We start from the raw sequence: 14248 nt of genomic DNA, 5'->3' as shown, positions 1-14248 counted from the left end.
TATGGAGCCTTCAGCGAATCCTCGTTTTCCAGGGGTGCGCTGTCTTATGGAACCTGTGCTTCTTGTCTACGGGAAGACCATTTCTTTGCTGACTCCGTCCAGCTGGGGCAACCGGATGCTTCCGAGACCGATTGGGCGTGTTTCCGTTGATTACACGTGCTTTCTGGTGCATGCTGATGTCGTCTGGAGATTCGCCAGTCGTGTTGATGTGCCCCCGTGGAACGTAAGTTCCTCCCCGAGAAATGCCTTCGTGAGTTAGAATGTGTGCACTCCGCTTAGTACTCGATGGTAGCCACAGGCTGCGATGGCCCGCTTTGTACTCCCCGGAGTGATAGCCCGTTAGTACTCCGTGGAGCTGGGTGCCCCGGTGGCCCGGATGGAGCGGGGCAGGCTACCGGGGGTCCGCCGGTGCTCTGGGCGGCGACACTGGGCAGGCCTGAGGGGGCTGGCACCGTGGAAAGCCTCTAAACATGAAAAGAAGAAATTATCACGAACTAAACTAACAGTCCAAACGAGAGACGGTGACGACCGGAGCTCCGCTCACGCTCCCGGCAATCACCGGCTACCACTGAGTGTCGCGCTTGACCCTTCTAGCAGAGTTTCACGCTTTTCGGTGCGTAGTCTCTAAACTGCCCGAAAACCTTAAAGTCTTTTTGTCTTTCCCCCTCTAGCTCACCGCCGCGTCTCGTCCGGCCGTTGCAAGTGCCGCTGTGAGGCGGCCGCCCTGGCGCAACACCCTACCTGTCCTGCACGCCCGGGCACCCTCCCCCGCGGCGTCCACCTCTCATATCAAGCCACAATATCCGGGCGGAAGGGCTGGAGTGCGTTAGTGTGGAGCCGCGCACCGCACTACACTGAATTAGCCACGTTACCTCGTAACCGGCGAAGCGCGGCTAGTGCTGATCGGCACGACAGTTGTCAGCCGACTTTCAAGGGCGAAAGGTAAATCTGGCACAACAGGAGAGAAAGGATGCTGTGGGGCGCGACCCTGGGGAAGGGAGTTTTGTCGGTTTCACATGTAGAGCATCACCAATGCTTCTCAGATATACGTCCGAAAACCAAACAGGATAAAAAATCCGTATACCTCCACACTGACGATGAAGCCATGTTACGGGCTCTTGCGGAGGATGTGGTTCGTTGCCGCGATTGGTTCCCTCCTCTCCCCCAATTATACCTGTGGAACGTAAAAACCTAAGCCAAAAGGGTTTTGGACCTAGGGGAAAACCACCCCTATCTATTCTACAGCGTATTTCAACGAAACTAGAATTCTTCGAAATTTCTAGGCTAGCACAAGAGGAGAACTACAACTCGTATCTATCCAGCCACGCGATGCTACCCCATGCGAAGTTGCTGCAGAGACTTGTTAGGTAGACCGGTCGTGGCCCCTTGTGTTTGGGCCCGACTCAGCCGGGCAACGGGCCGTCAGGCTCGAGCAAGCGAAGGCACGTCGCGTTGTCCTGTAGCCCGCAAGAAACTATTGACGCCCCTCAAACGGTGCAAGCGGCTTTGTTCTGCCCAAGCGCGGAACCTGACTATACGCCGGGCCGGGACTCGACATGGTTGACTGCAGGTCTTCCCTCGGATTCGGGACCCTGGCTAGACGTCTCCCGGCGACGCACTGGGTGCACCGCGTACGGCCACCCGCGTCGATACGGAGTGCCAGCCAAGGCTTTTTGGTTTTCGAAAGTGTAGGGAGACGTGATACCTCGTGAGTGACCCAATCTCGTACTTCCTTCGCAGGCCGTGTGAGCGCGCACTCACACGTTATTTCCCGCCGTCTGTGGTATGGATCTGTCAGCAAAGGCGAAGTGCTCCATCAACCAGCCTCTTCGTTTTGGATCGTTGCCTTGAGTTCTGTTCTTTGCTCGTGTCGGGGTTTTGCTTTCCTTCGGTCACCGTCTTGCATTTTTTCTGATAGCTTCGACAGTGTCCACGAGTTTGACGTGAAGGGGTGTGTGTGCGTCCGAGGCCCCTGCCGTGTCTGTCGATCCTGGGAGAAGATGGCGAGTCAGCCTATAGACGACACAAACAGAGAGTTCGCACTGGTGGTTTATGGTGCGACAGGCTTCACTGGAAGGTTAGTCGAGTTTCTACCACGCTGCAGCTGCAGCGCGAGCCGGTCACGGATATGTACTCATTTGAGACATCGTGGCCCGTCGCGTGCTAGAAAACAACGTTTTCGCTTTTCCGCTAGCGAACAAACTACTCTTAAGCGCGGAGTGCGTTCTTTCTCTGTGAGGCCTGGAGAAGTGTGCGGGCAAGTACCAGGAGAATGCCTCTCTGTTTCCCTGTGGCCGAGCGACGACAACCAGGCTCACGTGCTGGTCACGGAGTTTCGTTTTTTGGTGATTCATCACTCGCATTTCAGCCAAGTCTCGGGTGCGACTGTAGCGAGATTTTTCCTGTAACGTGTCTAGTCAGTGCCATGCACAGGAGTATCCGTCCATCATCACGGAGTTGCTGTATGGGGTGTGTGGCGTACTTTTGTTAACGTGCAAAGTTTGTGGCCGCGATGTGTGACACCAAGAGAACTTCGTTAGTGGGGACCGAAGTACCCTGTGAGATAGCCATGTAAAAGGGAAGTGACAACCGTTAAGGGCTTAGCGCGCAGTACGCGAGCACTTCCCATTTTTGTAGGATCTCTAGAAGAGTGTTTAACCGGCGACTGCCAAACAATCGAGGTACACCAAGGCTATAGTGCAGACGGTCTTCAGACAGTGTCTCTGTTGCTTTTTCTTTTTTTTAACGGCCACAGTCTAGTGGCAGAACACTTGTGCAGGTATTACCTGGCTGAGGACGGAGATTTTCGAGTGAAATTCGCGCTGGCGGGGCGCTCGATGAGTAAACTGCAGGAGGTCAGGCGTCGTGTCTGCGCGAACGTGAAGCGGCAGAACTGTGAACAGCTGATTCCCCTGATCGTCGCTGACAGTGCGGATGAAGAGTCGCTTGTCCGGATGTGCTCACGGACTAGAGCAATTGTCACGACAGTCGGACCGTACTTGCAGTATGGCGAGCCGCTTGTAAGAGCCTGTGTCGATGCAAGGACCCACTACTGCGACCTTGTAGGAGGTAAGGTCGCGAAACAGCCCAGTTCTGCTCTTCGCTCGCTGGCTGGATTTCTTCATGACCGCATTGTGTTTGCAGTGGCCTGTATGCGTGGAGATGCTTTTCTGTCGACGTAGAGGCAGTGAAGCCAGTTCTGTGGCAGAGGTACGCGCCATTATTGCGGGCCCGGTAGCTATTGGGAAGTGCCTGCAGACCATGACGTCTCCTTTCTACAGCAGTCTCCCGTCACACGAAGGTTAACCGCTTTGGTCAGGCACCACAGCGTGTTCCTCGGGACAAGTTTTACACATGAAGAGATGCGTGTCCTGGGTCTTTGCAGCCGGGCAGGTATTTGTCGGATATATGGGGAGTGTCAGTCGGGCAGGGAAGGAAGACGTTTTGTTTTTGTTTAGAACATCAGAAAGTCGTACCGGCTGGGATATGCTCCCACTCTGAGAAAGGGCAGCGCGTTCTCTGCAAAGTTACAGAGATGGTGAACTAGTCTCCAGTGCAAAAGTGGTGAGCTTTCATCCTTGTAGCTCATTGACATGTTCAACGTGCGTCCAGACCTCTTTTCCAGTTCGCGAGACTCGAAAAATCTGCCCCGTTCCAGCTCGAAGCTCGCACCCAGGCAGCCGCCTGGCTTCAGACTACAGTTAGGGCGACGCTTAGCGCTTCGGTGATGTTCGAGCACAGAACACGTGAATTATCTTTCACCCCCACTTAGACGCATACGTCTGGCTGTTGCGCGAAGGCTAGCAAGGCAAAACCCGTAGTGTGCGTTGCCGAGAGTATGGTGGAGTTGCAGTATTCCGCTTTTTCTCGCCCTAATTCACAGAGATGCCGTTCATTGTGAAGATGAGCAACAAGTACGGCGCTTTGGCAGCGGAAAGGGGTGTCAAGATTGTCCACTGCTGTGGCTTCGACTCTGTCCCGAGTGATCTAGGAGTCCTTCTTGCGGAGGAGACAGCGCTGAGAGTGGCAAAGGCACCCTGCGAAACTGTACGGTATCTTTGTGTGTCTCTGTATGTCCTCGTGCCAGAGGGACTGCACCACCGCCGCAGCAGGTGTCTATATTTAGTTGGCTCTGTGCCCACTTCGCGAGGCGCCTGTCGGCTCAGCTTACGGTTTGCGACTCGTTTATGGAGACATCCGGAACTTGCCTTTTCTGAGTACCACTGCCTGTTGTGTCCATATTTACGTACGGAGCAGTACACACCTAAGCACGCGCGTCTACCGACAGATACACGCGTGTGTTCACTTCAGCTTTGTACAGCTGTCTGGCCGTGAGTATGCTGACAGATCTGTTACGGATGTGCGCAATCACATACATTTCTACACGTGCTTAGCAACGTGCGTACGCATAGATTCGCCTGCACGAGAAGTAGGGCTGTGCTTATGCATGTGCTTTCCGAGGATGGTCCATAGTGGCTGTGGATTAATCGTGTATGGGAGGCAGCATGTGCTGCAGAGAAATATCCGTGTCCCGCGTCATTGTGAGCCCATATGCGTCACCTACCATCGGCGTTCGGGTTTGGCAGTCCGTTCGGCGTAAGCGCATTTCCCTGTGGCTGCGCAGTCGAACGTCAGCGGTGCACGTTTTCGTCTGTTCTTTGCAGGAGTCATAAGGCGTTGTGTGTGTGCGTGCGTCTTTTCGTCTCATGTTCGAAGGTGAAGACAGCAGTCATTTCGGCAAAAGGTAGTGTTTCAGGAGGGACCATTGCGTCGCTGCTAGGGGTTTCTGGGTCGGATGGGCTTGGCGGCAATCCTTATTACCTTATGGAGCGCGCGTTTCCTGAAGGCAAATCCGTCACCCGTCCCACTGAAGCGGCTCCTCGAGTGTATGTCTCATCCTATTGTCGCCCGTAGTTGCCTTGGGTAAATTTCCTCTGGCCATTATTTGAGAGAAGGACTCGAAACCGTACGCCTTCCTCCCCAAGCTGTCGTTGCAGCCCGGGCAGCTAATGAGGAATCGAAAAAGGCCGCTTAGCAGAGCGACTACTTTGCTTGCGACCAAGGGTCTTGTACACATTTCCTTGCCTTCCTGTTCGGGTGTTGTTTTGAACTTTGCCTCATTCAAGTTTCTTTGCTAGTGGGCGCTCGGCGTTCCGGGACGGTCTCGCGTTCACAAGTCGTGTCTCGTCCCTGCTGAGACAACCTAGAGTGACGGAAAAGGGGTAGATCTGCCTGTCTCTTTTCTGGAAACACTTCAGTCGGGGCATATTACCTATGTGTGTGCAGTACACTCTCCCACTCCCCTCCTCCATCTCGGGCACGCCGCACGGCCGACTACGGATTGTCTAGAAAAGAATGCTTCAGCACATCTCGATTTTGACAACTACGGAGGAGCTGTCTGCTTTGATTCTTGTGTATCTGTCCGGAGCGGGCGGGTCATCGGCGCCACACGCACGCTCTTCTATTGAAGAATGCCGTCTTCGGGTCGCTGTCAGTCTCTGTGTGGATTGCGGGTCTCATAGAGGCGTCACCTCGGAAAGGCTGTAGAAGGTGTCGACACTCCTTGGATGGAGAACCAACCATTTGTCAAGCTGGTGTCCTGTGTGCTCAGGAGATTTGTTAGCTACGATAAGGATTTCGGCTATGGAGCTTTTTTCGTCATGGGAGCACTGAATGAGAATGTCACCCGGTTCGTCTCTTGCATTCTGTCGTGCTTCTTTTCTTCTAGACGTCGGCGATGCTTTCATCGTCCCGGTGTTTGTAGGTCGGGCACGCGATTTCATGCACGTGCACTTGCTAGAGAAGCTAAGTTGTACAAAGCGGAGTAGAGTGTCTTGCGGAAAAAGGAAAGGGAGACACACACCTGAATGTGAACTATGTATAGCTCTTCTGCATTAGCAGTGCACGCCCACACGATGCTGCGGTCGAAACACTATACCACGAGTACATGGTTTCACCAGTGAAAAACTGGCACTAGCAGTATCCCTTCCCCTGCTGTGGAAACAACAGCAAGGCATTATGTAGGAGATCCGTTCCTTTGATACAAGGGATCAGGAGTGCGCGCGGTGGTAAAGTGCCATTATGCAAAAACTTTGTAGCTGAGGTCAGTCACAACATAGAACAGGGAAAGATTATATGAACGAACCTGTATAGAAATGAAGATGGTTTGGTTCAAGACATGAGAGCTAGAGGAAGCTATGTTTCCGGCTACCACTGCTGGGATGTGCAGGTGGTCGAACGCGTTAATGAACTTCAAGTATGGGAAGAACTTCAAGTATCATGAGATGGTTGCTGCACCGGATCAGGGCTTCTTCACTGCTGCTTTCATTTCGCTTTTCACGTACCTCTCCCTCTTTGTCATCAAGGTCAAACCGCTTCGGTCCCTTCTTTTTGCTCTTGGTGTACTTCCCAAGCCCGGTAAGCCACGAGCGACGAGCGCGGTTGGAAAACTGGCACTTCGCACTGACACATGAAACAGAGAACAGTTGGCCAATTTTGCGACAGAGCGGTGGTAGGGGCTACTGCACGCACACTCGCCTAAGCAGCGGGCATCGACAGACAAGTCGGGGAACTGTCGAGTTTCTTTCCTCACTGTTTGGTCACTAGTATTAAGTATACTCCGCAGACTTTTACTCACATCTGTGACCTGTTCGTGTTCAAGCAGCTCTCTGGCACGCGAACAATCTTGCCTGTCTTCTTGCTATATTCGGTGCTCAGGAGAAGGACCTTCCAGAAAAACTATGGAATCTGGAAGCTTCGAAATGAAGACGATTGGCCGTACTTCGCCGAACACAGCAAGTGGCTCCAGGGTGCTACGCGTGTCTGTTTCGCTAGGGTCAAAACAGGGGGATCCGGGTTACCATGAGACAGCCAAAATGCTTGCCGAAGCCGGCCTGTGCATGGCTCTACAACTTGACAGCTGCACGAGGTTGTGTGGCGTGTGCTCGCCTGCGGCCGGGATCGGAACTGTGCTGAAGGATAGACTCGCGGACAAGGGTTTCTTCTTCAACATTGAGACGGCGGAGGAAGACGCCGGTCAGAAGTGAAGCGAAGACAGGGGCGCAAGGTAGCTGGCACGGGCATGTAGCTCTGCGTCCTGCAGGTGAGGGAACTCCTAGCTGGTACTTCCGTCCCATCAGTCGCTCGTTCGCGTGCTCGGTAAGTAACGTGGGTGGCTGTTGGAGGAATCGAGTGAAACTGCTACACGCATGAAGTGTGGAAGGTGGGAGTGGCGCGACGTGACTAGTTTCATTCGCTGTGTCCGCAAGGAAGCTGTTCTGCAGTGCAGACGTGCGTGCCCGGTGAGATCCAGGCGTACTCGAACAAGACTGGATGTGCGGCTGCAGGTGTCCGGGGGGATTTCATTGTACGTGAGGGAAGAGAGAGAGGTGGAGGAAGTGGGGTGGAGATCAGAGCTCTGCACTCAGGGCTGCCTGGTTGACGCCCCCGCACAAAGAAACATGATGGATGCAGCGTGCTCCCGACGTGGGATACGTCGACTGCCCGTGGCAGGACACAAACACTTCTGTTAGCTGTTATTCTCGCATTCGTTTTTGTGGCACACCATGGGAAACAAACGAGCTAATAGTGAGCAATAGTAATGATAATAGTAACAGAACATGGTTACCATACTTCACCGTCAGTGTTTTTGTGTCGCTGGTGTAAATCAGGTCCAAGGATTAACCATAAATAATAACTATGCGGAACTGGTAGTCGCTGTCACGAACAGGGGTGAGACCTTAAAGAAGTAAAAATGGTACTCAGCGAAAGGAACAAACAGGAAATGACGAAACAATATCTGTAGGGGCAAAGCGCACACACACTACTAACGAGCAATAGAAAATGAATTTCTACTAATGGATAATAATAGTCAACGATAGTAGTCAAAAATGAGTTACAGGTAAGAGAGTACCAACTCATGGTGATTGTGGCTTCCCCCCGACGGGCCTGCCCGGACGACGATGGCGCAGTGGCCGTTCAGCAGGACCTTGGGGACATCCCTATCTATAGGACAGACTGAGGTATGAATGTTGATAGGGGTAAGGAGAAAATTCAGTGGAAGCCAGCGCAAGTGACAGCGTGGCAAACGTGGGGATAAGCAAGGTTTTGCTTGGCCGTGTAGGTAAGCTCTACAGTGAGCCGTCCCTGGCCTTGGGAAACGTGGACAGGGGTGCAGCGTACGACATTCGGCTGGGTGAACAGTGACTTCGAACACAAGTTCTGTGTGACGGAATGAGGACGTAGGAGTTAGGGAGTACCGGAGGTCAGATGTCTGCCGACGAAGGGCGCAGTTTGCTTGCAGCAGCCATAGCGACACCCTCGAGCCGGTTGGGCGGCGGTGTTAGGGTTCTTGGTCGCCAAACGAATTGGGCTTATCTCGGGTGTCACGTTAGGGAACAGCAGGAACGTCTTCGGTCTCGCTACGCGGCCACCCATGTTGTGTTGCGGGCAGGTCGAGCCCCTCTTCGGTTTCAGGCTCCGCTAGAGGAACCACTTGCCGATGTGCGGAAGGGTCCAAGCCAGTCTGATCCAGAGACTCAGAACGTGGTGACCCGTGCTCGCTTGCATGGCTGATCTCCGAGGGCTCGCTGCTGCGGCGGCGGTACTGTAAGCTTCCCTGCACGGCGCCAGCTGGGCTTTCGCCGGGTTCATTGACTAACAGGCCGGGCGCCTCCGACAAAGGTTGGCAGCTGGCAGGAGCTGAAAGAGGCCTGGCCGTCTTCTGTGCAAAGACGAGTAAGAGAGAAAAAAGTGGCTTTTTGGCAGCTGGCAGGAGCTGAAAGAGGCCTGGCCGTCTTCTGTGCAAAGACGAGCAAGAGAGAAAAAAGTGGCTTTCCCTCAAAACGAACAGGTGCTAGTGCCGAAGCCCCTGTCAGGCGGCATGCTATGTCGTGGTACAGAGCCATGATTTTTCCACCGGGTGGGTGGTTACGAACCGGAGAGGGATCTCCACTATGTTTGCTGAGCCTCCAAGCAGTCACCATACAGGTGTCATCCTGGCATTAAGAGGCGCAGTGTCCCGAGTCTCATGTCGGTATCCTCTAACTTTGCAAACGTGATGGTACTGAAAAGACGTTTTCCAGGGTATATCGCAAGTGCTGATATACTCCCCGATGTTCATTCAGCGAAAACGCTCAAAGGCTGATGCCCTCGCTGGAGAGCAGTGCTTTGCTTGAACGGCCGCCACCCACCTTGATGTCCAAGAGTGCGATGAGTCTTGGGATCGTCTCTTTCTGAAGCGAGGCGATGTACCGCACTAGGCCTTCGACTGACTCGCACACGAAGGGTTCCTAACAAACAAGCTGGCGTCCCGTAGTCTCAGAATTTCGGATTCGGTGTTTCCGGCAGACTCTTGATAGCGCCAGTCGAACTGCGTCACGCAGCCCTGCGGGTTACCTTCTGGCAGTGAATAAACCAGCTAACTATTAAAAACGAGGACCTCAACTACATTATCTGCCGGGGTTAGCGGGTCAGTGGCCATGGATGCCACCGTCGCCGGTAAGTCGCCCTGGCGTGTGAAGAAATGGGAGGAAACCGCTCGAGGGCGCGCGGTGAAACGCCACGCCGAAGCCTTGTCCGGAGTGGCATGAGCCGACCCGGGTTCGAGACTGAGCCGTACCATTGGCACGCTACGACAACATTCCTCGTGTATCGGTGGTCCTGAGATCCCACCGGAAACCGGGGCGCCTCATGTCGGGGCGCCTGGGTTGGAGTTGACTTCTAAGGGAAGGCGTGCCGGAGAGCGCGCGGGCAATGATAACGTCCTAGAGTGCCAGCCGAGAGCGATGCCAACGGAGGCGAGTTTGACACACTATCTCGGAGGCGCTGTAAGCGAGTATAAGTGGACGCAGGCGACGTAAATACGAGACTGTTGATTTCCCGTGTGCTGGTGTCACTGCGGGACGGTGCGCTCTACTAGGCGTGCGGCCTACCGACGGTTAGCTGTTCTCCAGCTGTGTACCCCACGCTGAACTGAGCTCACCTCGAGATCAGCTGCGACGAATACCGCATTGATTCTGCTTGCCCACTGTTTGGCGTGGTCTAGCTGCATAGTTGTTTCTCGAAGGGTGTCTACGCTGTATGAGGCAACGTCCGAAGAGGGCAGCTGAACGAAGCCGTGTCCGTAGTGTGTTTTCGAGCCCCCCCACGGCCGAGACAGGCAACAAGGCTAAGATTCGGAACGATCCCGCCCGTGTGAGTCCGCCCAAGCACCGCAGCGACCTCTTCGACAGGTGCCGCAGTCAGCACTGACTTCAGCTACGTCCGGCAAACGACCAGTACGGCGTCTTCTGTTAGCAGGGTGCCCCTACCCCTGACAACGTAAAGCAGCCCCTCTTCCACGAATCTAGAGAACCAGCGAGAGCGGGCATAACGGTCTGTGTGTGTCCGAACCTGGCAACGTGCTGCTTCACGGCTCTGTTAAGGGTCTCGTCTCGAGCCTCAGCTGCCTGTGAGCAAGAACGGACAAACACTGATTACTCAACATAATGTTCACCGCACTCGAAAGACTCAATCTGCTTCGCTTTTTCGTGTCAACGCTCGGAATGCGAACCACATACCCCCTAGCGGGCTCCCGATGCGTCAAACCATGAACACATATCCGGGTCTGTGCAAATCCGCACACGGGATCGTACTTCTGTATTGCATGTGCATCAAGACTGGCCAAAGAAACCTGCGGGCCCACCTGGGCAGACTGGAGAAAGCAGGGAATAATTGATCGGACAATGGGAGCGACCACCAATGTAGAAGATGAGACCAGCTTGCAGGCGCCCCTTACCGCGTACAGGTGCCGGCGGTGACCGCAGTCCCCCGAGAGTGTCTCCTCTGCAGCTTTCTGCAGGACTTGCGTATATTCTGCTCGGGTTGTCTGCGCAGTGCATGCACAAAGAAGGAGCTGCACCGCATGCCGGCCATCCCCGGCAAGAGGTACCGTAAGCTGGACAAGCATCTCGCTTTGTCTGCCACGGATCTAGGCTAGCGTTTTGTCGCCTATGTGTCATGGTGGGAGCCTCTCCGGCAGAGCCAGCATACTCATATGTTGTCTCGGAGGTTACTGCAAAGGCAGACTCATGGCGGAATCAGTGCGCCGTGCAGTCGCCTCGGATAATGAATAACAAGTAGAACACAAGTGACGAGCTTCATGCTAACCGAAAACTGACCTCCGGGCTGCTCAGCCCTTCCCTTACTTCGAGCCGGGCTTCTGCGTCCGCTGCCAATCGGCGAAGCTGTTCGTGCTCCATATCCTTGTTGAGAAATTTCTGGACTATGTCCATTACATCGTCCAGTCCCTGGATTCCCAGAACAGGTATCACGTGTTTTACATCTGCAGAACTGAGAGCTATGCACATCGAACAGAACGGAGCAGTTTTGGCGCTACACCAGTGCACAGGCACAATTTGGGTCTGATTGACACGCCTGCGACGGAGAACAACAGGGTCGTCCACCTGGTTTCAGCTGTGATGCGCGACCTGCCGCGGAAACCCGCTACACGACCAGGGAAACAGCCCAGGCAGAGATAGCCTGCCCTTGACCAGACCCGGAGGCCGGCACTGACTACTAGGACGATGGGCAGAAAGCAGTAGAGCAAGCCTTTCTTCTCGCACACGGAGGACAGAGGAGGGTTGTTTTGCACACTTTAGCAGGCGTCGAGCAACCAGACGACATCGCAAGCAACCGGGCGCGGCGGAGTTTCAGTCGCCCTGCCCGTGGCGTCGGGCACCGCTTGTTGAAGGGAGTCATACTGTAGCTTCTCTAATTTTCTGGAAGGTGTCCTCCGTGTTCTGCGACTTCTCAACCTCTTCGACTGTGATTTTCTGCAGCGCATTGGCGATCAGCTTTTCCATCCCGTACATCCTTCGCCACCGGCCAGACGAGGCGGAAAACGCCGCTGCGGCCGCATCCTTGACAACAGTTTGCTGCCACTGACACAGCTTGTGCCTGTTGTGCAACCACGCAACAGCACTGTGCTTCGGAAATGTTCAAGGAACGGCACCTCGGGAACCAGCGAAAAACTATGCAGCAACTCGGTCACGGCTTCAGTGAGACCCCGGTAAGGAACAGCAACCGCGCTGTCTGACTATATGCGTGGCCGAGGAACGTGTGCATGTACCGTCGGACTGGAAAGCAACGTGTACGGCAGCACGCATGAGGTAATGACGGTGCCTGTTGCGCCCCTGGAGCAGATGTCGAGCTGAGCGCAATCGGATCCTGCCTCCTTCAGGGCAGTGCTATAATTTTTCGGCACTATCGGAGAACGAGCCCGGTCAATATCTGACCGTTTCTGGATAGATTCTTTCTTCATGGCTATGGCGTCTTCCATCTCCTTAACAAGTGTCGCCCTCAGTTGTCTCTCTGCCTGTACCTCCTGAAGTAGGCCGAGTCAGGAGGGAAGGAGACGAATTCTTGGGAAGACGACGCACGAAAGAGGCTTCCGACAGATTGTCGTCCAGTGCTACTGCTTCCGCAAGGCACACAGAGCCTGTCACGGCATTGGACGGCAGGGCGGCTAGTTTAGCAAAACCCTGCACCCGAGGTGGAGCTTGAAGTTGGAGCGGACTGAGCTTCCCGCGTCGCCAGGCGCGGAAGCAAAAGAAGCCAACAATGCGTGTGTCAGAATGTGCCTGGCTCCTGGCTCGCGTGTGACGTAGTGGGGCTGCGCACATTTTCCAACGCTCGTAGCTCAGCGAGGAGGCGATGCTTGACCCTTAGTTGCTTTCTGAAAAGAGCATCCCGGAAAGACAAGGAAAAACCCTAACATCCCCGTGTCCCGATTGTCCCCTCGCTCTAGTCCTTTATTCACTATTCGTGCATTGATGGCTGCGCTCCTAAGGAGTCGCACTAAAAGAGGTCCCTCATCTGGAGTGTTTTAGACGCCGGGACTGGATATCTTCTGACCCCCACGTATCTCCTGGCCCCCACCCAGGCAGTGACGCAGCGGCAAGGATCTCCACACGCCCTCGGCTGATGACGGAAACAGCAATCAAACACTCTCAGCAAACTCTGACATGTGAGATGACAGTCGCTTCGTTGCCACGACACAGTCGATCAAGCCGGTCTCTTGGTTATGCCACTCACTCCATCAGCCGCTGTTTTTCCCTGAGCTCATGTTGGTAGTTTCTTGCCTTTTCTTGCATTTTCAGGATTCTTTGACGGAGCAGCTCTTTTTCTTTCTGCATGCCATAGACAGCCAGTAGGTTCACTTAGTCAAATGAGCGGCCATGCGGCGCGCCACGTGCAAGCCAGCAAGCTGGCCACTGCGGTTCTCACCTTTGTCCTGTCGAGAATGTGCCTGTAAACTTTGCGGGTGGCATTAGTCTCGTCAATTCTTCGGTTCATATCCTGTAGTTTACCTTGAAACTCTTGCTCCTTCTGAAGTAAGGTTATCATTGGAAACAGGAAACGGTCACTGGCAAAACGACAAGAAATGTTCTCGAGCTGGCGTGGCCGTTGTACACAAGTGAAATAAGGTACAAAGGACATTGTGGCTAGGAGTTGGGTTCTACTCTGTACCCCCAAGCAGCCAACCTGAAACGGCGACTTGGCACACAAGGCGCTCGTCTAAACGTTATACACAGCTGCCTTCCGATGGATTCTTGTCGCGTGCAGAGGTCCAGCGTGACTTTTTACATCGCTTAGCCGCGTCATATCCTGCTCCTTCAGCTGCTCGGCCGAGTCGGCCTGTCGTATGCCTTCCTGCAACCAGACAGGACTTCAAGAAACTCAAGAAATAGTGGCAAGATGCGTGCAAGACACCTACGTGTGTCAGCGTCCCAGACCCACAAACAGGCTGAACGGACGCTGCCTTCAATTCCCGTATGCCCAAACCGGTGTGCCGCATCATCACGTCTGACGCAGAAACTCCGTTGAATAAGTAGGGTCTCAGGTCAACACTGGCTGGAGTTGTTGAGAAGAAAACCCCGCAAGCGATTTGCCGTTGACGACTAGGTAACGCAGTCGACCTCAAGAAAATAGAGGATCGACAACGCTTCCTGACATTGCGCGAACCTTGAAGCGGGTGAAATCAGCGGTCTGTTTCAGAACCTCCATGTGAACATCGTCAAACTGCTTCCGCATGTCCGCCAGAAGCTGCTCCACGCCTGCGGCCATGGTGTGCTGATCGGCCTGTAGTCGGGCAGCAGAGAAAAGCCGGACAGAAGATCTGCGACCTTTCCTAGTAATGTCTTGCGCGCTAAGTCCAGGGTGCGAAGGTGTTTTTGCTGCATTTGCGCCCTCCAGATTCAGCAGGCAG

General features: G+C 54.2%; 2 protein-coding genes across 2 annotated transcripts; one reads left to right on the top strand and one right to left on the bottom strand.

Annotated features, from left to right (window-relative positions):
• Positions 1-1499: 1499 nt before the first annotated feature.
• CSUI_002731 (saccharopine dehydrogenase) lies at positions 1500-7203 on the top strand. The gene is made up of 7 exons (XM_068062930.1): positions 1500-2077; positions 2756-3069; positions 3884-4052; positions 4665-4886; positions 5612-5689; positions 6230-6417; positions 6718-7203. The coding sequence occupies exons 1-7, from the start codon at positions 2001-2003 to the stop codon at positions 7044-7046; spliced, it is 1377 nt and encodes a 458-aa protein (XP_067925093.1). The 5' UTR covers positions 1500-2000; the 3' UTR covers positions 7047-7203.
• Positions 7204-8389: 1186 nt separating this feature from the next.
• On the bottom strand, positions 8390-14121 carry CSUI_002730 (uncharacterized protein; the record flags this gene model as incomplete). Its single annotated transcript, XM_068062929.1, has 10 exons — positions 14005-14121; positions 13627-13692; positions 13267-13503; positions 13075-13169; positions 11742-11937; positions 11187-11288; positions 10393-10448; positions 9983-10076; positions 9192-9290; positions 8390-8722 (listed from the first exon to the last, which is right to left on the bottom strand). The coding sequence occupies exons 1-10, from the start codon at positions 14104-14106 to the stop codon at positions 8390-8392; spliced, it is 1380 nt and encodes a 459-aa protein (XP_067925092.1). The 5' UTR covers positions 14107-14121.
• Between the last annotated feature and the right edge of the window lie 127 nt (positions 14122-14248).

Source organism: Cystoisospora suis, assembly GCF_002600585.1.
Source record: "Cystoisospora suis strain Wien I chromosome Unknown contig_1146, whole genome shotgun sequence".
Taxonomy (NCBI): Eukaryota; Apicomplexa; class Conoidasida; order Eucoccidiorida; family Sarcocystidae; genus Cystoisospora; species Cystoisospora suis.
Note: the sequence above shows the minus strand (reverse complement) of the source record. Positions and strands in the feature narration are given on the sequence as shown.

Coding starts and splice junctions, on each gene's coding strand:
- CSUI_002731 (XM_068062930.1), top strand. CDS start 2,001: ATGGCGAGTCAGCCTATAGACGACACAAACAGAGAGTTCGCACTGGTG. Junction 2,078..2,755: donor GCGACAGGCTTCACTGGAAG/GTTAGTCGAGTT, acceptor TAACGGCCACAG/TCTAGTGGCAGAACACTTGT. Junction 4,053..4,664: donor GCACCCTGCGAAACTGTACG/GTATCTTTGTGT, acceptor TGTTCTTTGCAG/GAGTCATAAGGCGTTGTGTG.